This window comes from Anguilla anguilla, chromosome 13 (assembly GCF_013347855.1).
Source record: "Anguilla anguilla isolate fAngAng1 chromosome 13, fAngAng1.pri, whole genome shotgun sequence".
Classification (NCBI taxonomy): Eukaryota; Metazoa; Chordata; class Actinopteri; order Anguilliformes; family Anguillidae; genus Anguilla; species Anguilla anguilla.
The window spans coordinates 14081623-14104616 of NC_049213.1; the positions used below are offsets into that span (position 1 = coordinate 14081623).

Consider the following 22994-nt stretch of genomic DNA (forward strand, 5'->3'; position numbering starts at 1 on the left):
AGTTAACCATTCCTTGTGCATTGCAGTTATGCTGAATCTGCCCTAGTAAGAACGTTCTCTCAGTGTGTACCCTTTGGATGGCAGTTATGCTTAACGTGGGCTTTTAGCATTGGGTGACTATTGACCCGGTCTCTCTCCCGTTCCTGCTCTGCAGCATTCCGGTGGCTTCCTTGCCCTCCCTGGAGTGGCCCGTCCCCAGCCAGAACGACCAGTACGAGCTCCGCATAGAGGTCCAGCCCAAACCCCACCACCGCGCCCACTATGAGACGGAGGGCAGCCGGGGAGCGGTCAAGTCCCCCAGCGGGGGCCATCCGGTGGTCCAGGTAGGAAAGCAGCCTGCTGCCGGCGCTCACAAGCGCGTAGGTGCGCGTAGCCTGGCGGCGTGTGCCGTCATCTCGGTGGAGGTGGACGTGAGAGTCCCGGGGTTGGGGTGGGGGAAACCCCTTCCCCTTCCCTCTCCCTGCTTCTTCCCCTCTGCCATCACTCTGCCAGGGCAACCTGGGAGGATGCTTCGCCTCTGGAGCAATAAATATTACCCCACAGCAGATCTGCTGCCTGCTGGTCGCTACTTAGGGGAAGGAGAAGATATTTTCCTACTTTTTCTAGTAATCGGAAAAGTGTGGCAGTATTCATAGTGTATTCTCTGACATGTGTTCCAGCTGTGATTCAAATCTATTGTTGTTTCTGATTTAAAGAGTAAAGAGTATAATCTATATGCTTAATATTATTGGTTTCTTTTGCTCTTTGTAAGAGTTTATGTTGCATGGGGTAGCCATTTTGTTCATGGTGTACTGATTTCTGCAAGTCACAAAATCTTTTTTGAACAGTTACTTTTGAATTTGCTCAGCTGAAGTCATTTGTTATAAAAACTGTTGATTTCAGTCAAGCAAATACATAGTGATGGTTAGTGTATTTATTGTCAGAGGGGAAAGGAAGCTGCATTCTGCATGTTTATTTGTGAAATTTAAGAAGAAATTTATTCTCACAGCAAAACAGCCGTAGCACAACTGGTACCAAAAAATACATATTTGAAAATCAGTTTGCTTTGCCACTGGGCAAAGATTAGATTACAGCAGTTATGTTGTATTGTGTTTTTTTCATCTGGTCATTTATTTTTACACAGGATGAGTCTAATAACTGAGTTACTCTGCAGTAAAATAGATGTGCCGTCTCCTTGATCGATGCCTCTTTGGGCTGAGAATTTGGATCACCTCAAATTCAGTCTATGTTTGACTGTCAGATGTCAGGTTTTACTGGTCATATTTAAGCCCTTCGTAGAAACACAGGATTAATGACTGCCTTTTATTGTCTGTAGAACTAAAAAGACTCAACAGTGCTTGTGTGTTTTCTTGCATTTTGCTTTTTCCCCCAAATTGTATGTAATTAAATGAATTATAGGTCCACCATTCCTTCTCCATTTGACAGCCAACTTTAAGAAGTAGCCAGTAAGTCTCTCGACTGTCCGGCAGTGCAGTTTAGACTAGAAACAGGAAGCTAATTAGAGGTCAGGTGCCATTACAAAGAGGATGGAAACAGTAAATAAGATGTGGGAGTGGTGACATGCTACAGTGGTCACAGAGTTGTAGTTGTGGTCTGCTGGCAAGACGTTTCATTGTCTTGTTTCTAAGAAAAGCGGCAAAGCAAGGCGGACCACAGAAAGGCTTGGCGTTTGAAATGTCCCAGTGTGCACTGTAAGAAAACGGATGGAGCATTGTGCATTGCGGTTATGCTGAATCGGCCCTATTAAGACATTGCGTTGGACACTCTTCGACTGTGTCCTAATTGGAGGGCAGTTACGCTTAATGTGGGCTTTGAGCATTAGGAGCTAAAAATCGGCTTTGAGTAACTGTACAAAATGAGTATTGTACCTTATCGGATCTGTGTTTTGTAGTTACTCCAGTGACCTTTGATATGCACTTATTGTACGTCACTTTAGATATAAGTATCTGCCAAATAAATGTAATGTAATGTAATGGGTGAGCATTGAGTCGGTCTCTGTTCCATCCCTGCTCCCTAGAATTCCAGTGGCCATTTTGCCCTCTCTGGAGTCCCCAGCAGGAATGGCCAATACGATTACCAGTCCTTATTTTTGTCATTGTATGCATATTTTCTCACTGCGCTATATCTTGTGATATGTTGTGCGGTCCATATTGGACGATGTTATTCAAGTACTGTAAAAACAAATATGGCACTGTATCTGATCAACATTTCTTATTCCTTGGCTTCTTGGTTCAATGCCGACCCTTTGTGTATTAAATTCTGTAATTTGTATATCAAATGAATGATTTTTAAGGAAAAATCTAAAATTATTCCAGGCTTGGTAGACTGAAAAACTACTTTGAAAAGTCATCATTTATAAAATTGTTAATGTATTTATTGTAGTGGTTTTCCCATAGTTTAGGTATGAGGTTTTAGACTCCCTGTCGTGTTGTGTTTCGGAAGCGTAAATTGCTTTACACTATTGTCCTGGAAAAAGTGTACATTTTACGCAATATTTACTGCATTCCTTCTGCCTGCCTTTTGGAAACTGGTAAATAAGAGCCCTCTGGCCACAGCGATCACCCGATGACAGGCTGACTTTGCTTTCAGTGCTCTTCTCAGTGTTGGTAGCTTTGATTATGCAGCCTTAATGACGTGAGATTTAGTTAAACTGTGCCACTTCTCCTTTTCCGTTTGCTAGCTTTCACTTACGGCCCACTTAAGTGCCTGCCATACGGCCGAAAGTTTAGGCCCCTTCCACCTCCCTCTCTAATCTCTTCTTTTCCTGCTCCTGATCGGAGTCACCGTACTGCTACGGCAACCAAATTTGCACACTGCCCTTGGGTGTTGCAGTGATTTCTCTTTATATTTCATTGGAAAAATTGAACATTTAAATTGTTTCCTTACTTACCTATTCGTAGAATGTATCTTTAATATTTTTAAAATATTTTGCTGGCTCTGAGTTTCCCTCGCTGATTACCGTGACCAGGAGTTGGTGTCAGGTCATGTTGATATATGTTTATAACTGACACGATATGATGCATACTCCAGTAACTTCAGTTTTCCACTAAACTCACAGCTGCACTATTTTCATGAGCTGAGTTTAGTTGTAAATGGCTAATTTTGACTGATGAAGAGATACTGTTGAACTGCAATATTTGGCTGAGAAAAACTGAGGTTTACATATTTAAATGTAGGGAGATGTATTTTTGTAATGAGATAAACCAGTTAGGATGACTAAAAGCGAATGAATGTGAATGTAATTTCAGAATGCCCCTTTCTAGTTTGAAGTTTGTCACATTGGAGGATGGTTTGTGTCACTTAATTACACTCGGCCACATGCACCACTTGTGCATTTTTATACGCTGCGGTTTTCGGCTTACTTCCTCTGATGAAGTTTTGTGCTTTTCGAGTGATCTGCTCTGTGTATGCGTGTGTGTGCATGTGTAGGGGGGGGTGTGTGTGTAGGGGGCGGGGGCGGAGGAGGAGGTGTGTATGTCTGTGTGTCTCTGAGTGTTTGTGTGTGTCAGACTGAGAGAGAGCGTCTGTTCACGCAGACCGCTGCAAGTGCTCAATGCTGCAAAGGGCTTTCACAAAATGGTTTCACTGATAAATTGTAGCAGGTAAAGAGGGCGCTGTCATTGGCACAAGCAAAATAAGGCCTCGTGTTTAAAGTGGTTTAGGCCCTCCTTGAACAATGACACATCTTTCAAAACCTCCAGTCTAACTAGCTGGTTCAACCAGTTTTTTTTTTTTTTTGTTTTTTTTTTTTAGATTAGGTCATGAGTATTTTAACCACACTTTGCTTGTGGCTTGTTCACTTGCTGTTGCAGATGACCCTTGTGGGTTTGCAACAGTTGAGAGCAGTGGATAGATTGTGTGCCAGCACTACTACTGTAGTCCATTATTCAAACACTTTTTTTTCAGATTTGGTTAATACCAAATGTTTTGTTTGTCAGTGACTGACAGCGATGCACTGCCGGTGTTTTGTTTATGTAAATTTCTGCTGTACCCAATGATGCACGCTAGAAAGTGGAAGCTGATTTTGTGTTATTTTGAACTTTGGTAGGCTATATCAAGTCAAATTTGTTTTGGGGAAAAATAGGGAAAGTTTTTTTTGGGCTTCTAAAATGTAACCTCAAATGTTTAATGTAAAGAACAGTGGCAAATATTGCTGTATCAGTGTTGGCGAGTTAGTTTGGCTTCCTGGGAGTGCATGTTTATTTCTGCTAAATGTGATCCAAGTGAAAAAAGTATAAGAGTGCTCAAAGACGTTACTGCTTATGTTTCATTTGGAACTTACGTGTAGGCTGTTATTTATCCTGGACTCTTAAAACCACATTATGTTCAACGGGGACCATGTGTAGTCTACTGTAGTTAAAAATACTCTTGTCAGTTGCTCCTATGCTGAATATGTGCCTGTGTGCTAAATTTGGCAGTGTACCATTATTGCATATTTGTTTCTATGGTAACAAAATAGCTTTTAAGAAGAACAAGTGACAGCCTTCACCTGAGTTCCAGGTAAATATATGGAGGAACATCTTTGAGCATTTCTGTCCTTTGGCATCACTTTTAAAATGTATTTATTTATTTGTTTATTTATTTATTTAAATGTGCATCTCCAATCCCACCCAAATTTGGAATGCGCAAGCTACATACAAGCGTACTCATATATATTCCCTGCTGTCGGCTTGGGAGAGTGAAGACAACTTGTGGTTCTCTTCCAAAACACATGCTGTTCTTTTCACACTGCAGCTACAAGTTGTGCACATACAGAGTGGGGGTGGAGGAGACCCAATCGTACACATGTGCAGCAAGCAAGCCATGGGTACCCAGGCGGCTAGCAGATGTCGCTCAAACAATGAACAATGCTATCCCTGCCAACTGAATCCCTCCCATATATCCTTTGGCCGACGCAAAGCCAGTTGTGTGTGAACTGCCCCTGCTGAGCTGCCAACCACAGTCAGCACTGGCAGGGGTCGAATTCGATCCAGGATGATCATGGTGCTCGCTCCTGCACCGCAAGTGGGGCTTTTGCCAAGTGAGCTACCCACTGTTGGTTGGTCAGTTGCGCGTCTGTGATCCGCCTGCACCAGCTGTATCAGTACAGACACTACAGTAGATTAGCCAGTCGACTGCAATGTGTGCCTGCCCAAATTGGAATTGGAGAGAAAGTTTAGGGACATTTTTAAAAAATGCTATCCTGACCATCAAACTTTACCCAGACTCCTTTATATGTGGTCTGCTAATAGCATCAGGCATAGGTGTGATTGACTGCTGTGGCAAAGGACTGTCAGAAATAGAGTCTTTACGCAGGAAGAGGAGACATGGATGATTTATGGAAGAGTTTGGTTATGCTAGAATGTTATCCTGAACGTCGCCTGGGAGGTGTTCAGTACATTCTGGTCTTTCCAATTCGTGTTCAGAGGAGTATGGTCCCATCTCTCCTGAGCAGAGCTGTTTAACTGGTAGATTTTAAAAGCAGGCTCCCCAGTTTAGCCACATTTCAGTGCCCTGAAAATTCGGCAGCACAGTAGTCTCTAACTTGTCCTGTTTCCGGAGGTTGTATCACCAGGGAAACTACGTAGCTTGCGTCTCTTCCTGTATTTGGCAATCGTCTCTTTTAAGCAGTAGAGCAGAAGTGGTGATGAAACTTTTCTGCAGGGGCACAATTTTAAATCTAGACTTCAGTGGAGGTTGATATCTTGAGACCATAGTGAATCTTTTCTTCGACTGCTTCATTAAACTTTATTATTCTTTGATGAACTGTGCTGTATGACTTCATTGTAACGTTAAGGCAGTCAGTTCTGCAGTGAACGGACAAAGCTGGGCCTTTGGTACTTTGTGAATTACTCGCGGATCAGACGCCGCACAATAGGCCGTTTGTCGGGCTCTTTGCATAATGGCTAAACGGCGCTTCCTCCTTCTGCTTCCTCCAGCTGCATGGGTACCAGGGCAAAGAGACTCTGGGCCTGCAGATCTTCATCGGCACGGCCGACGAGAGGATCCTCAAGCCCCACGCCTTCTACCAGGTCCACCGAATCACCGGCAAGACCGTAACCACCACCAGCTATGAGAAGATAGTCCACAGCACCAAGATCTTGGAGCTCCCTCTGGAGCCGAAGAACAATATGAGGGCAGTGTACGTAGCTCCGCCCTCGATTACCTGTGCGGCGCGCTGTGACGGTTGCTGCAAGGGCGCTATGTTAATTATGCTTTCAATACCCGATTCATTTATTGACTCACCGCTGCTTCATAACCATAATAAGCTTAGGTAAAACAAGATTAAGCTTGGATAAAGCAAGATTAAGCTTAATTTATTCAAAGAGTGCATAAGTTATTTAGTATTTTGTATTTGACCAAAACCAGGTAAATTATCAAAAACTTCTAAGATGGCCAATATGGTTTGTAGGTGTGTTTTCATTGTTTGAGAGGGTCTCTTTGCATCCATGAAGCACACCGCTGTAGTTCTGGCTTTAAAGACGCTGTCTGTGAAAAGCAGTGTTTCAGCTGAAAAAGCTGTGTAGGTAGCAAGACAATATAAGTGCAGAAACAGGCAGTCACCCCTTCTTTGCTGCGGAGGGTCTATGTATAAAAGAGCTGCAGTTCCTACATTGTTTACATGACATGGATGTAAATCCCCGCAAATTACAGTTGACGGTCTGCACTTTAACCTCACATTGTTCATAGAGGTAGTGAGAGAGAGAAAGAGAAAGAGAGAGCGTACAGAAAGTGTCACCGCCCAGAATTGATCCCCTGCCCCATACAGTACATGTGTTTCAGAGACGGTTGTTTGCTGCGAGCCACTCCACAAATATTTAGTTTTTCAACAGTTCTCTAAATAAATTCGGCAATTAGGAAGACAGTTGTTATCGCAGCTTCAATAAGGAACATGTCCTTCATCCTTTAGCAGCTGTTAAAATGTTAAATTGGTGTGTGATTCCTGTTGCGTGTCTTGCAGAATTGACTGTGCGGGGATTCTGAAACTGAGGAACGCGGACATCGAGCTGAGGAAAGGGGAGACGGACATCGGGCGAAAGAACACGCGGGTCCGTCTGGTGTTCCGGGTGCACATACCCCAGCCTGGGGGCCAGTACCTGTCTCTCCAAGTGGCTTCCCATCCCATCGAGTGCTGTAAGTCCCCACTGCTTGAACCGCTTAAAAATATCAAAAGAGTTTGCTTTAATGTGTGCCTTGTTCCTTTGTGTTATCATGATAACTTATGAGAAGGACCTGAGAGAGTTTGCTTTAATGTGTGTCCTGTCCTTTTGTGTTATCATGATAACTCATGGGAAAGACCTCATAGAGTTTGCTTTAATGTCTGCCCTGTTCTTTTGTGTTATCGTGATGGCTTTAGCTGGGTCACTGCTGATCTGGAGTGATGGTTTTGGCTGGGCCCGGGCCGGTCTGATGTTATGGTTTTAGCTAGGCCAGCTGATCTGAATCGGTGGTCTTATCTGGGCTAGTGTCAATCCGAAGTGATGGTTTTAGCTTGGCTAGCACTGATCTGAAGAACTAGAGATGGTTTTAGCTGAGCCAGCACTGGTCTGAAGTAATGGTTTGCGCTGACTAGCATTAATCTGGAGTGATGGTTTTACCTGAACTGGAGCTCAACTGAAGGGCGGTTTCACTTTATAACACTTCTGCTTCTCATGACTGATACTGTCCTTCTAATGAATGTGTCGCCCTTCATTTTTTGATTAGTTATTTCAATATTTTACGCTGTTTTGTTGTTTTCCTTTACAAATGTAGGAAGTAGACCCAGGCAGTTTTGTGTCGAACTCGAGGATGCATATCATTGCGCCACTTCTGATGTGGCGCACCTGCAGACAATAACATTAGGTTGGTCGTAGAAATAGTGTTGTATGACTACTAGCTAGCGAAACCGAAAATGTCTGAGGGCGAAGGAGATTTTGTTTTTGATCATGGGATTGTTGTGCCCTATCGATTCGAGCCGGAATACACAGGAGAAGAGCTGGCTAATTTGCAGGCTGATCGTGTGAGAGCGAGTCAGGAGCGGGCCGAGATCGAGGAACCACAGGCTATTCCCAGGACTAACGGCAACTAGTGATGGACATCCTATGTATCACAGACAGACACGATAGCGTTAGCCAGCCCGCTTAGTACCTACCTCAAGCGGTTCGACCAACGATGGGAAAACGTTGGGTACAGCTCCAGGCTTCAGATGGTCACCTTGGTAGTCGGTGGCTTCAAAGTGGTCGCTGCATACCCTTAGTCCTCGTTTGATAACTTCTTCGGCTGTTATGTTGTGCTGATTACATCCAGCCATGTCTAGTACAAAGTTGCATCGCATGGAAAACTATGAAAATGTGCTTTCAAGCCAAGTTTAATGGGGGCATTACAAAAACCGGGTACAATGCACCTCATTATTACACCGATATCGCATCAAACAAAAGCTAGCAGCTAGTTAGTTTGTTCGATTTCAACGCTAAGTTAACGGAATGGTTTGCTTCACTTCTTCTCGATTTTGCTGTGAAACAAAATCAAAGAAGAAGAAAAAACCGGAACCCGTACTACGATGTGGACTGGCGCTAAAAAACGAATAGGTAGAGATTTAAAATGATATAACTAATCGAAAAATTAAGGGCGACACATTCAGTAGAAGGACAATATCAGTCATGAGAAGCAGAAGTGTTATGAAGTGAAATTCCCCTTTAACTAGGCCAGCGTTAATCTGGAGTGATGGTTTTAGCTGGACCCGTGCTGATCTCCATCCCCTCTCTCCTGGTGTGGATCCACAGCTCAGAGATCGGCCCATGAGCTCCCCATGGTGGAGAAGCAGGACATGGACCGCTGCTCGGTTCTGGGGGGACAGCAGATGATCCTGACTGGGCAGAACTTCACTTCCGAGTCCAAGGTGGTCTTCAGCGAGAAAACGCACGGTGAGCGATGTCTCCTAGACTCCTAGGTCTTCAGCAAATGCTCAATGAGGCAGAGCTTCAGCCATCTTTCCAAGAATTTGGCATATGTTCCAAACATCTCTCACTTAGATCCTTGCATGAAACCTCTGGTAAAGTACAAATGCATAACAGTAGATGTGCCGCTCCTAAAAGGACAGGAGGTTGGTGGGGGTTGAGGTGACCTTTAAGAAAATGGAATATACATGAATATACAGCAATATATTGTAATTATCCTGACTTTTTTATTTATCTAGTATATTGTAATATGTGAAAGCAGCAATATATTATTTGCCCATACACTTTAGGAGTTTTGCAATATGTTTTCATTATCTGGATATTCAGATGTTTTAAATCTGTGTGAGACTTTCCCAACCTTTAACTGTAAAGCAATTTGATATTGTGAGATGAAAGGCATATTGCAATTGTTTTATGAGCTCTTTACTCCTACAGTGTTTGAAAATAAATATGAAAGCACAAAAATGAGCGTCAAGCTACAATTCTGTATATTTATTTCAGCAATGTGGGGTGTCTTGAGTGTTAAACTGAAAGCATTTCTTTCTTGGACTTTATTATCTTTGTGGAAAGTGGCAACACAGGTAAAAATATGTGCCAGTAGCGTCGTATTCAACTGTGACAACCGTTACACAGCGCTGCTCTGAGGCATGTTTACTGCCACCCACAGAACATCAGTCAGTTCCGATAATGCCATTGACTTTGTTGGTGGATTGCATCGCCCCCTCAGCCTCTGCCTGTGCACGTTCCCAAATCAAGTTTTGTGAAAGGTCGCATCGAAGCACTTTCTCAGTAAGCAAGCGCGGCCCATGTAACACGCAAACTTGTTTTTACACGTAACACATAATTTTTTCACGCCTTGATCTTCAGTGAGTGGTCACACCACCACCACCGCCAATGTGAAACTGAAGTTCAGTACTCGCAGATAATAGAGGATGAATTAATAAGCAAGTCTCCTGGTGTCCAGTTTGCATCAGATGTGACATTTGCTTGTTGGATCTGATAAGGCCTCAGTATTCGCTCTTACGGGATGTGCCTTCCTCTTTAAATTGTGGTTTTACCTATGCACCATTATGGAGGTTTTGGCAATCTCAAAGCATCCAACTGAACAGCTAGATATACTGACTTTTTGGGTAAATTTTCTTTGGCAGCCATGAACCGGGTTTCACTGCAATGCCGGAAAAAAAAAATCTGGATGGACCATGTTGGTCCTAGGTCCTAAGTCATAGTTAAGGACAAATGTTGAGTGAATGGAATCGGAGGTGTCAGAGAAATGAGCGAAGTCGCAGATGTCTAGTCATGGCTTCGCCAAGGACTTCACAAGTGATTGGTGTCTGTTAGTTTGGTCGTCCTCTTAACACCCACTTGTTACTCATTTGTCCACTGTCCAAAGTATGCCAGGACTGTGACAGGCTAGATATTTATTTCTGGGATCAGATATGATGGGTTTGACTGGTCTGATACATAAGCTTTTAAAGTCTGGGCATCCCTACCATGCGTAAGACATTCGCTTATGAAAACAGAAAATAAAAACTGATATTAACAAAAAGTTGTATTGGACGGTGTCCCTGCATGAGACTGCACGGCTGCGGTGGAATCTTCCTGAGGGGACACTGGGACAGCAGAGGAGGGTATGAGGGACAGGGCCAGAGCCGGATGCTTCGTTGCCTGATCGAGGGAAAAAAGTGAAAATATGTTCCTCTGGACTTGTGCAGAAATTTAAACTTGAATGAATCCAAATGCCAACGAGGCAGAACCGTGCACCTGCTGTGTCTGAAAATGAGCGAGTTTCTCTTAAAGCCACTCTTTATTTGAACTTTTACGGCCTGGCTTAGGGAGTGGAATTCCCCCTCAAAGCTCTGACTCATTTAATCCTTGTGCAGCGGAGCGTCAGTTGGACTGGGGGCTTTCCTCGTACGGCACAAACGAGCCCTTTGCTGAAGGAGCACTGAATTTAAGCAGTGGATTTTGAATGTGGCTTCTTAAAATCTATTTCAGCGCATTATGTTACACTCAAAAAAGAATATTCCCCCTTCCCCCCATTCGGCTATGTCCAATGTTCCCCCAGCTGTTTGAGTCTGTTGTTCTGGGTCCTTGTTTGGTTCCTGAAAACTTGCGCAATGCTCATTTGTTGTGACCGCCACCATGGTTAAAGTTCAAAACACAGCCATTGGGCTATGCTGTTGCTCTCAATAGGTACATGCAATGCTCAGTACTTGGGATGCGTGACAATGTTTATGGTCTGTACGTGGGTCTTTATGACCTGTGATGTGTTATCAAATATAACCACTTTTGTTTAAGTTGAAATGTAGCTAGCTAACGAAGTAACCTTTTTCTGATTCAGGTGATGTATCAATCCAACTTAAACAATGCGGATTGATCCAGGCCGGTGATGAGTTCTGAATGCTGTTATACTGTATATAAGCACTGAAGGAATGCGTCTTAGCCACACACAATGTGCAGGTGGAACTAACTGTTGCGTAATATTCCATATGAAATTGTCATTTTCGGACTACCTGGGGAGATGAGGTGAATTGAAGACCATCTGGCAATTTGTATGTAGTTTGAGTGTAGTTTATGTGTGCAGTTCTTTTACCATTGATTTCTACATAATTAGACCAAGCTGTTTGTCCATGTTTACACCTGTTTGATGGTACAATCAAAGCAGGTGGTACACGCCCTTTCGAAGCTCAGAAAAAGATAGCAACTAAAGATATATATATCCTGTATATGAACACTCGTGCCCTGCAGTGCTTTCTGTGCTGCCGAGGCAGTGGAAAAGGAGTTATTTATTGTTGCTTTTCAACACCTCTGTTGATCCCTGCTGTTGAAACTGGACCTGAACCAAGACGTCAGTAACACATGGTCCGGTTTGCTTTTGCCAACAGCAAGCGCCCAGTTCTAGTCCGAGCCTCAGATTCAGTCTAATCACACTGCATTTCCCTTAACCTCCAAAAATTACTTCGTGATTTTATTTATGTGGTCTCCAACAAGAAGGTGCTGTGACAGAGTCAGAAACAAGCACTTAATGGTTTAAAATTTCATTTAATTGAAGCCCTGCATGGTTTAACACTCCCATGTGAAATTCATTACCTGCAGAACATTTTTAACAGGAACCTTCCGGTACCTGGTTTACAGTTAAGGCAGCCAACACATTTCGGTTGGCCAAGTTTGTCCTGGTGAAAATCTTTTTGTAGTGGCATATTTTTTTCTGATTCTGTCCTGGCACAACTGCTGACTTCTGGATGTCGTATTACTTGCTTGGGTGCAGACTATTTACGTCGTGCCTGATACTGTTGCTGAAGTGCATGTGCACCTGCTTTGATTCCTAGCTCAAAGATAGGAACTTGTCTTAGATCAGGGGTTCTTTCACAGATGTAATAATGCTAGCAGCAGTTCAGTTCAGGATGCCTGTAGGGCCTGGGTTTTCAACAGGTTGAAAACCCCGTGCTGTAGAGTGTAATGTAGAAAAGTAGCGAGCTTAATAGATCTCTGCGTCAAAGCACTCTCCTGTTGGGCGTTGTGGAAGAGAGTCAGAGGATGTGGTCTGACTGTAATGATATTATCTGTAAGCGAAAAGCAGTTTTTCCCCTGACTGCAGTCATGTTAAAACATGAAACATTCTCTGAGGCAAAGAGTTTTCAGCTACATCGCCCACACATAAGTCGGCTACACAGCGCAACTCATTAGAAATGTCCTCTTATACTAACTGCTAATATTTACTGATATTTCAGGCATTCACTGCTAAACACTTAACTTTGCCTCTCCATTAAATACAAATGTTTACGTTTTTATTCACAAGCAGGTTGAGTTAATTATGACGCTTGCTGGAATGCAGTTTAATTTAATTATGAATTGGAGTAAAGGACAAATATCAATTTAGATATTATTGTGTCACCTGGACAAGACTCTAATGAGTTGTGCTCCCTAGCTAACTACACGTTAGTGATGTGGGTGAGGTTTTGTGCTGCTGGTGAGGTAGTTAGACTGCAGGATTGATAATGCGGTGTAGTCCCATTCCATCTCGTGGCTGCTGTTCCAGGCCGACAGGTACACGTGACAGTTGCAAACCATTGATTTAGCCCAGTGCTGTCAACGCACGTTGCTTTTTCTTTAGGTCTGGCTGTTAAATTGCTAACCCCCTGCCTGCCGGATTTATGTGTTTGCAGACGGACAGCAGATCTGGGATGTGGAGGCCTCTGTGGACAAAGACAAGAGCCAGGCTGTGAGTGTTTTATTCCTTGCGCACACGCTCGGTCCGGTATGACGTATAGCACGTTAGCCGCGCTGCGTGGGAACAGCATCCTCTGCTCTGTGCTACTGGCTCGAGGGTGCGTGACTGTGAAGTGCAACAGTGCTGTCGATAACGGCACTTCGGCACTTCGATAACGTCCCTCCGTTTGCAGAACATGCTGTTCGTGGAGGTCCCGCGGTACCGAGACCCGTCCATTTGCCGACCCGCCAAGGTGAACTTCTACGTGATCAACGGGAAGAGGAAACGCAGCCAGCCCCAGCATTTCACCTACACTCCACTGCCAGGTGAGCATCGCTAACTGTCGCACTGCACCGGTCAGAAAACTCACGCTCCTTATTTAAGGAAGTATACATAAATGTGTGTGTGTGTGTGTGTGTGTGTGTGTGTGTGCACACAATAATAATGATTATTATTATAATAGTTCATACATAGCTAATAGTCAATAGACATGTATATATGTCTATGGTGAAAACTGCCTGGCTTGTTTACATTTTGGACAGATGCTAGTGGGTAAATCTATCGCTGTTCCCATCGCAGAACTTTCGACACAAGCAAAATCGGAAGCGCTATCCTAAAATTTCTTCTTACCATTTTTATTTCTATAAGGGTTATGGGAAGTGAAGTCCATAGTATGATCGGCTTGAGCAATCACTTCTAACTGTTGACTACATATCCCATTTGTGCTTTCGTAAGCTCAAACTTTTCGTGGCCATGGGGGTAAACCATTGCTACTGTGTGAAGAGGGGAGTCAATAATTCACGTTATGTTTACAGGCGTTACAGACCTTTCCGCATAATTTTGAGGTCATCTTTTATTTCTGTTGAAGCCTTTATTGTATGAAAGTTTTACATGGGAGAGGGATCAGTTGTGGTTGGGGGGGACAATTCGATTCTTTACAAATATTGGGGGGGGGGACGTCCCACCCGTCCCCCCCTGGTTCCTAAGCCAATGATGATAATACTAATTATTATTATTATTATTATTGATCTGCAGTGACGTCCATTAAAACAGAGCGAGTTGATGACTACCAGTCCAGCCAGATGGGCTATGCAGTGTCTCAGGTCCTGGGGGCATCTCCCCAGTCTTATTACCACAATCTCCATGGCCTGGTCAACCAGAACAGCGGCCTGCTGGGCAGCATGGGGCCTGCCTGTGAGCTCTCCGGCCCGGACTCCCGCTACCAGCCGCAGAACCCTGCCATCATCTACCCCTGGGGGGCCAAGACCCTGGGGGGCAGCCCCCTGCTGTTCCAGCAGCTCGGGGGCGGGACTCCTGAAGGGCACCAGGCGGCGCTGGTCCACCCCGCCTCCCAGGCTGAGCCACGCCTTGCGGGCACCACGCAGCTTTCCGTGTCTCCCCGCCAGCACTCCTCCTCCTCCTCCACCGCCCTACACGTCTCTCCCACCAATCACCTGCTCCAAGGAGCTGCGTCGTTGCCCGGGCAACAGCCCCTCCCGTACTGCGACGACGGCTTCCCCAGCGCCCGCTCTGCGGCCCACCCTCTGGCAGCCTACCATGGAGTCATCCACCCTCAGCCCCACCCCGTGCCCAAGGTGCCCAGGCCCCCGCCAGGGCAGGCAGACCCCCAGCGGGGCCCCTCAGCCAGGGTCACCATTAAGCAAGAGAACCTGGACCAGGTCTACCTGGATGATGGTGAGCAACAGCTGTGTTCTGTACTTGGTAATCTCATTCTCTCTCTATCCCTTGCTCACGCACACACACACACGTACACTCAGACACATAAGAGGAAATGGGAACCCCTCGTCCTGCTATATCCGGTAAATGCTAGGCCGTGTGCTATGGGTGAACGGCAGTGATTGGCTGTGTTTAGAGAAGTAGTGTTATATTTTCAGTAGCCAGCTAGTTTACTTTGTTCATCAGGGAAGTTGGTGTACTATAATGAGTTTTCAAACCACAAGAGACTGTTGTGTAAGACCACAGCTGAACCACTTCTGTTGGACAATACATGGAAGTCTCTCTCTCTTTTTTTTTTGGGAAGAGGTGGGGGGGGTGAAGGCATTACACGAGGGGTGGGGGGTGGGTAGGGGTAGGGCTTTGGGTTTATAAATAGGGGGTTGGCATAGTTTTTAAGGTAATTGTGGAAAGTTTTTATGTTTCATAAACATAGAAAGTCAGAAGTCTCTCTCTCTTTCTCTCTCCCTCTCTCTCTCTCTCTCTCTCTCTCTCTCCCCCTCTCCCTCAGACTGAGCAGGACACTGGCACTGTGCAAACTAAACAAACTGTGCCAGAGCATAGCAGTGGCTCTAGCTGCAGACGTAACTGAATGCCTTGCGAGGTGTAAACAGAATTCAGCTCCTGCCGTCCACTTTGTGGTTTGAATGTGCTGTCAAGCCGCATCTGTCAGGAGTTACAGTATTCTTATCCTCGCGCCAAACCGAAGGGGTACTGCTTACCAGGCGAAGCCTGTTTTCTGAAAACCTGCGTTTGGTGGTGCACTTAGTCGACTTTGGGCAGACTTCTCTTCCTGAACTCGGGGTTCAAGGTCCGGGGTTTGATCTGCTACTTCTCGCTGCACTCGCAGGGGTCTCGTTGGCAGGGCGACAGGCCAGGAAGTGAAGCTTTCTCATCTACAGGAATGCCAGCTCCCCTTGTTGCCTGAGCGCGGCGATGCTGTTTTGATCCCAGAAACAAGGGCTATGGCAACCATTGTCACACAGTGGAACAGGCTGCCTGAGAGAACTGGGGGGGGGGAACCTCTTTGTTTGTTGTTCTTGGCCAAGGATTTTCCCTCGGCCTCTGGATACTTGTGTGTGTGTGTGTGTGTGTGTGTGTGTATGCGCGCGTGAGTGTGTGTGCGTGTGTGTGTGTGTGTGTGTGTGTATGCGCGCGTGAGTGTGTGTGCGTGTGTGCGTGTGTGTGTGTGTGTGTGTGTTGGCACTTGGAATGTACACACCTGTGCTTCTTTAACATGCCCACAGCCGTACCTTTCTAAAACCCATACGATCCCTTAGCTATTGGGTTTGGAGTTATGATCATGCTGGGCAGGTTGTTTAGTGGGTTAGGTTGAGGAAAATGGAAAGGAAAATGGCTCCAAATTGAAGTTCTGAGGCACGTGGGTTACCTTTAAATCAGCAATGTTTGCACCTCATGAACAGTTAATGAAAATATAGATTAAAGATCTAAAATAAATTGCCGAGGGACAGTAGCATTGGCACCCTGACCCACACTTTTTTTGGATTGTGAGAGGGCATACTGAGGTCTTATTGAGTAATTCCTCTTTGCGTGCGCTGGTTTCACAGATGCTGTCAGTACAGTCTACATTTTTTGGCCTCCCCCAACTCCAAACCTCCCCTTTAAAACTGCTCAAAAGTGTGGGAGGCGCACAGACGCGGAGTTACGTTCACACATATCACGGCGATATCCGAGAAACTCGCAAAGGATTGTTTTCGCGGAAATGCGCTCGCTAGACGAGGTTCAAAGGTCTGAACTTAGAGTGACAGGATTTCACATTGAATCCAGAGATGAATTGGTGTTAAGAGCTTCGCACGTTGCAGAAGGGAAACCAGAAAATGGATTCCGCCGAAATCAGTCAGCTCAACTCCGATAACTATCGGGGTACAGTCAAAGCAGGAGTCGAAAACGCGCGCGGTGGCGGCGTCTTCACTTGAGTGATCCGTGGAGACGGGGGCAGAGCTTGCCGCCCTGCGTGGGGTGGTATCTGTTTTCACTTCCCTTGGATTCTTTAATGGCTGTGCCCCTGCGCTACCCGTATGTAGGTCAGCGCTTTAAATAGGCCCGCGTAAAAATCCAGGCCAGTATCGAGCTCTCTGTCAGTGTCACAGCGCTGCGAGACGAAGGTCAAAAAGGACAAAGTGTGCTGGTGAAACGCACTGATTTTGTCAGAGACTTTGGCCTTGTGAGGTGGTTCTGGACAATTTTTACAGTTTTGAATATACTGAAGCCAGTACCAGTTATTATCTCCACATTTCTCAACTTTGGGTCTGAAAAATAACTGAATTATAATTAACTTTACCTGTAGCCTATATCGAAGCTTAATATAGATGGTATGGCATGTTATAACATTATATACTATATTTACTGTATACATTTAAAATAATACAAAAAATTGTAATTTACTCACAGGTATTTTGAATAAACTTTAATGTTTGTTTAGGTTTAAGGCATTTAGAGTACACAGAACTTCATGAGAACTTTTAATGTGTAATATATATATATATATATATATATATATATATATATATATATATATATATAGTTTTCATATAGTTTTCCATTAAGAATTAAGTTTTCAAAGGGATACATTTGTAGTTATGGCAGGTGTTGCTTAGTTCAGGAATTAGGGCAGTGCCCTTTTAATTTGAGCGTGGCCAAAGCTATTGTTTTCTTTTTTCTTTTTGTTTTGTTTTGTTTTGGGGCAGGTAAAGCACTTAATTGTAATGCTTTTGTTTTTTTTTCTCTCCCTCTTTTTGGACTTTTTGCTAATGACGCACAGTATCTTCAAATGCATCCTGTGCGATGAAAGTACTGGCATTGAACCGCGCTAATAATCTCATCAGGCGTGTCGCTTCCTAGCGCTCTTTCGGGAGGAAGTATTTGTGAAGTAGCCGACTAAATAAGGAAACGACGTGCCTCTGACATCACAGTATTGCTTTGCAAGAGCCTGCACTTTTAGCGACACCCTTTCGATCATATCAGTGTTATCCGAGGGGCCATGGATGTCGTTTTCCAGTGCTGAAGCGGAATGTGCTCAGGAGCATTTGGAACGGTCCCCGTTCCTCCTTCGCCCTCGCTGTCTTTCTCATAAAACACCCCCATCGCCGTTTACCTGCTGCCAGTTATTCTGACAGTTTCACAAGTTTGAGCAGTGGCTGCCGCACGTTTCCCCCTCACCACCTGCTAGATTGCAGGGAAAGTATCTCTGAGCCCTGTTTCTATTTATAGGGTGATGAGGCAGTTAAAGTTTCCATTTATACCCTGTCTGTCAATCCCTCTGTGGAGCAACAGGAAGTACTACCAAACAAAGCATTGGTGTCAAACCCTGAGGGAGCAGCCAGTGAAACGATAGTCCTACCCCTCCTTGTGGTGAATTGCAGTCATAACTGTTTTCTTTTTTCAGTGCATCAGCTACTGTATGAACCCACTTTGAAACTTACATTTTTGCCACTTTTTAAATGTGTGTTGTTTTCTCTTTTGTGTGAAAACCTACAATAGCATTTCAGGGAGTTTGTGTGTTCTAGAAGGATTTTATTATGATGTCACTGGATGTGTGGTGGACATTTAGGAAACCCTTGGCAACCATATCTTCGGACTCATCTAAACGATGTAATAAGTTACAGTTCAATTATGCTTCCTCCAGATTTATACAACATTATGGACGGCTGAAAGGATGATTATATCACTAATGGATTGGTTGCATGTCCACCATTGGGTTTAGCTTTAGAGCTTGAAGGCTTTCCACGCATCATAGATCATGTTTTCTGCTGTAGAGCCAACCTGGCGCTCTGGAGAGTGGAGATGGCTTTTTATATGTGAGTTTAGTTTAGACACTCTGAAGTGAGACCAGTCGCAGCTGATCTCTGTGCTGGTGAAATGAGGTTCCAAGTGAAGGGCAAAGCTGTTGCCTAAGGCTTTACGGCAATCTCTTGTCAGCCTTTCGGCAGAGCTGAATCCAGGCCCAGGTCAACCCCCATAACTCATTGAGGTAGTACTTTTCTGATTTTAAGATACCGTATTCAAATACTGCAGGCACCAGTTCAGTTATTTGGTGCCTGCAGTTTACAATGACTGTAATACAGAGGCTTGTTCGGTTCAGTTAACACGCTGAAAACTTATGCAGTTTTAAAAATTATTATTCTTATTCCTGTGCAGAAATGGGCCACTAGGTTGACTAGGCTGCACTATACAGGAAGCTGTTTTTAAACTCGCTTTATGCCATGCTCCAATGTTAATGCTCCTTTTTAATTGCAGCTAATAAGAACCGTTTGTTCTGCAGTTAACGAGATCATAAGGAACGACCTGACTGTCCACGGCAGGGGTCAGACGTAGACGCCTCCCGGCGCTCCTCCGAGACATCGCCCTGGAATCCCACCGGCCCTGCTCCCTCCCCCCTCCGTCCCTCTCCAATTGCCGCTGCCCTCCGATTCGTCCGATTCGTACAGCTCACCTGCCGAATGTCCAGCCTACTCACGCCCGTTTTCACAGAGCACACCCGGCGCTACGTCTCACAGACACTTGAGTAAACAAGAATGTGCCTTACTTTGGCTGCTGAGAAAGCCACATTGGTCACAGATAGGAAAAGCTAAATGACATCTTCTTACAGCTATTTCACAGTATCTGTAAATATGCTCGCTTATTACTAAAGATGGGTAAGGTTTCATGATGGCTTCATGACTGTTTAACAAATTGCAGTCAGGAACCTTTTGCCAGAGAATAGCTAACTGTACAATGCCTTCTTCAACTAACATTGAAAAAAATAGTGGGTGAAAGAATTCTTTACCCACCTCTGTGTAAAAAATGTTGTTGCACCTGTTAGAAACCTGTTAGATTCATGTTAAATGAAGGAATCTATTTTTTATTTTTTCTTATCTGTCATTTTAGTTCCTTGATATTTTGAAGCATTTTACCAAAGAAACAATATATCTTTGAAGAAGCATATTTTTTCTTGTCCAGTCCAGGTCTTTGAAAATAAGCATTGAGTAGTGTTTGTTTTAGTGTGTAGTCTTAATTTGTTTCTTGCTTTTTTTTTAAGTATATGTCCGTGTTTATATGAGCGCTTGACAATAACGTAGAAGCTCTTGCTGCACGTGAGCTTTTTAAAAATAATCATTGATAACTTGACACTGAAGGAGTATCACACAGCACAAAGTTCGCAGCATATCTGAAATGCCAAAGATAAGTTCTGTAGAAAGCCATTTACACTGTATTTGCACAGCGGTTTTCTTGTTTTGTGATTGCTTTGCAGTTATTTTGATACATTTATTTTTGCAAATACTTGACAAAGAATAATCTCCAGTGCACCTAGACAGCAGGAATCAGGGCCCCTGCAGACCAGCCGGAATCAGGTCTCACTCCACTGTTCTGCTAATGGCCGTGTTGTAATATCCTTCATTTATTTGGAAAACTTTAAAGCAGTGTTACGTCTGCCTCGGGCCAGGAGACATCGCAGGCTCCTTTCAATCCACAGCCTGAAAACGTAGCAGCATAACACCTTAATTTTGGATTTCGTTTTTTAACGAGCCTCAGGTCCGTGCGAAAGCAACACATTTCGAGACACGGAAGTAACAGGGTAACACCAGATTCCCTTGCACATCGTTACTCCGGGATTCTGGCATGGCCTTGGGGGCTACCTTATTACCTTCCACTGCGGATTGAGTATAAATATTTGTTTTTATGTGTGTGCCCTGCGAGGATTAAAGTGCCTTACATTTAACCAAACTGTTAAAGTAAATTTTGCATGATGATGACCCCATAATTCCTGAAGTATTTATTCCTAAATAGTGGTGCATATGGAATTTGTGCATAAGTTGTCCTATACGTATTTGTTTTGGATTCTAATACTTTTCTGTGCTCTATTGATCTTGCCTGGTAGAATTGAGCCTGCCAATATTACCAGAAGGCGGGGTTTGCATTTAGAGAGTATTTCATTGGTTCCAATACACCAAACAAGATCAGTAAAGCGTAATAAAGTATTTGAATCCAAAACAAATACATATTTGACCCAGGTCTGGCATGGGGCCTTTCAACAGATTCATCACAACCAAAGCATCGGTTACATGTCCTGATTATTTTCCACAGCTCTCTGCTACAAGGACCGACTTTGCACCGTGTGAATGCTCTCCTGACTCGTACTTTAGGAAACCGTCTTTTCCATACGTATGTAAATGTTTGACTTTGCGGGTTTTCCGGCTATTGTAATGAAAAGGCGCAGTGCAGAAACACCGGCAAACTGTGTGTGTCATGCTTTCCATTCGCTTCGAAACGATTACAATTAGCAGAAGTCAAGGGGTAGAGATCATGCAGTGGACAGGCCTGGACCTCTGTAAAAACATAAAAATGGAAACATGATGGTGATAATACTAATAAATAGAATGACTGTGGAGTAGCACATTTAAAAAGAATTATTGGACTATATTTTATAAAACTGGTTACATTTTATATCTGTAAAATGTAATGTTATTCAGCAATACCTAAAAGACATCTCTACTGTAGTGTGACTGATGTTAATAATTGGTATGTGTAATACAATGATTCGATTTTCAGAGGCGTATTTGAATTGTTTGTGGAAGTTATGCTGAATTCCTTTGGTTAACCTTATATAGTCTCATTTGTGTAGAATGTGATTTATTAACACATTTAAAATTATATTTAGATTTTTTAAAATCGGCTTAGAGAGGACTTCAGTGCTTTGGTTTAAATATATTTTGGGAGACTGTCACATTGATGTAAATAATTTGGAAACAGTTATTTTATTTGGAATTATGTACTTTGATAGATTTTATATGTTTTTATTGTTTTGCATGGAGTGTAGAAACTGCAAACTCTGTTTCCCCTTTGTTTTAAATTCCCACGTTTTACTCCTGCCTTAATCATCAGCAAAGTCTTATTTTTGTATTGAGTTCCATGTGTGTTGCAGTACAATGTACAGTATGTCACTGTTAGAAGGCATTGTCTGTAATTTTGCCTTGAAGGCTAATTGCATATGCAGTTCAAAAGTAATTATGTATGTTTTGCTGTGTAGTCATCTCAGTTACCCTTGTGTACAAACTATGCTTTAACTTTGGAATTTATACCCTGAATGTACTCTTTAGCCAAATATACTGTTCTTACGTACTGTAAATAGACAACGGCTGAACTTTGTATAAAAAAAATACATTTTTGGAAGGGTGTAGGTAGAAGTAAAAAAAATTTTAGTCATAAACTGAATCAGTTGGATACCCTTCTTTGGATGCCTTATTAATATATTAAATGCGGATCTACGTAGCTAATTAAATATTGAAATATAGTAATGCATCACTTATAATGCATTAGACTGGTCATGTTTTTGTTCCGGTTCATTATTGTTTACTTTTTTGCTATGCAATCTTGCTATCTTGTTGCAATTTTACTTATTAGAGCATTTTACCTACAATTCAACAATAAATTTGAAACATTCTTGTCAGTGTGATAATTTTCCTTTCTTTCACCAATGTCATTGAGAGCACTGGACAAAGTAGACACTTCGCGCATCTCCTTAAATCTACCATTCGCAATCTACCACTGTGGATGTAGGTAGATTGTGCGAATTAATGATTCGGTGCGAATGAAGGCTATCATCCCCTGCTGGAATATTTTCAGGACGGCAGAATTTAGAATCCAAATAAGTCAGTCAAACGAGTTCCAGGCAATGTCTTAGCTTAGCTGTACATTTTCAGCCCTTTTTAAAAAAGTAAACTAGCCAGAACAATGAAGAGTGAGTCAATTTGCCTTGTAGTAGTATTCAGATTTGTCAATACTTAAATAATTTCCTGGACATATCCCACATAATTCAGTATGATTGGAACAAAAATGTTGAGTCAGATCATCCAGGTTATTTTTTAATAGCAACTTTTCCCTTGAATTTGTTATACATTTGTGAAATTAGAGTCTATATACAAGAAAAAAATAGACTCATGATGACTTAATATAATAACGCTTAATAAAGAATGGCAGTACCACGTTTTATAGTCGTATACATTTTACAGCTGATTTGTCCTACACAAAAGGTGTGCCCAGTCAAACGTAGGAATTTCATTGGTACAGTAAACTAATAATCCTGTGGAAGATGTGGGGATATTCTGGTTGCTAGGTGGCAGCATGTTTGGATCAAA

General features: G+C 43.4%; 1 protein-coding gene across 5 annotated transcripts in view; it reads left to right on the forward strand.

Annotated features, from left to right (window-relative positions):
- Window positions 1-22306, forward strand: part of LOC118211042 (nuclear factor of activated T-cells, cytoplasmic 2-like) — a 32205-nt gene extending 9899 nt beyond the window's left edge. For 4 of the 5 annotated variants that reach the window (XM_035387775.1, XM_035387774.1, XM_035387773.1 and 1 more), the window contains 8 exons: window positions 155-323; window positions 5919-6121; window positions 6941-7113; window positions 8742-8882; window positions 13082-13137; window positions 13319-13451; window positions 14161-14820; window positions 19142-22306. In XM_035387775.1, the coding sequence (XP_035243666.1) occupies window positions 155-323; window positions 5919-6121; window positions 6941-7113; window positions 8742-8882; window positions 13082-13137; window positions 13319-13451; window positions 14161-14820; window positions 19142-19194 (1588 nt within the window). In that variant the 3' untranslated portion in view covers window positions 19195-22306. Of the gene's footprint in view, window positions 1-154; window positions 324-5918; window positions 6122-6940; window positions 7114-8741; window positions 8883-13081; window positions 13138-13318; window positions 13452-14160; window positions 14821-19116 lie in introns of all 5 variants that reach the window. The other variant, XM_035387772.1, reaches the window with a different exon arrangement.
- Window positions 22307-22994: the final 688 nt, after the last annotated feature.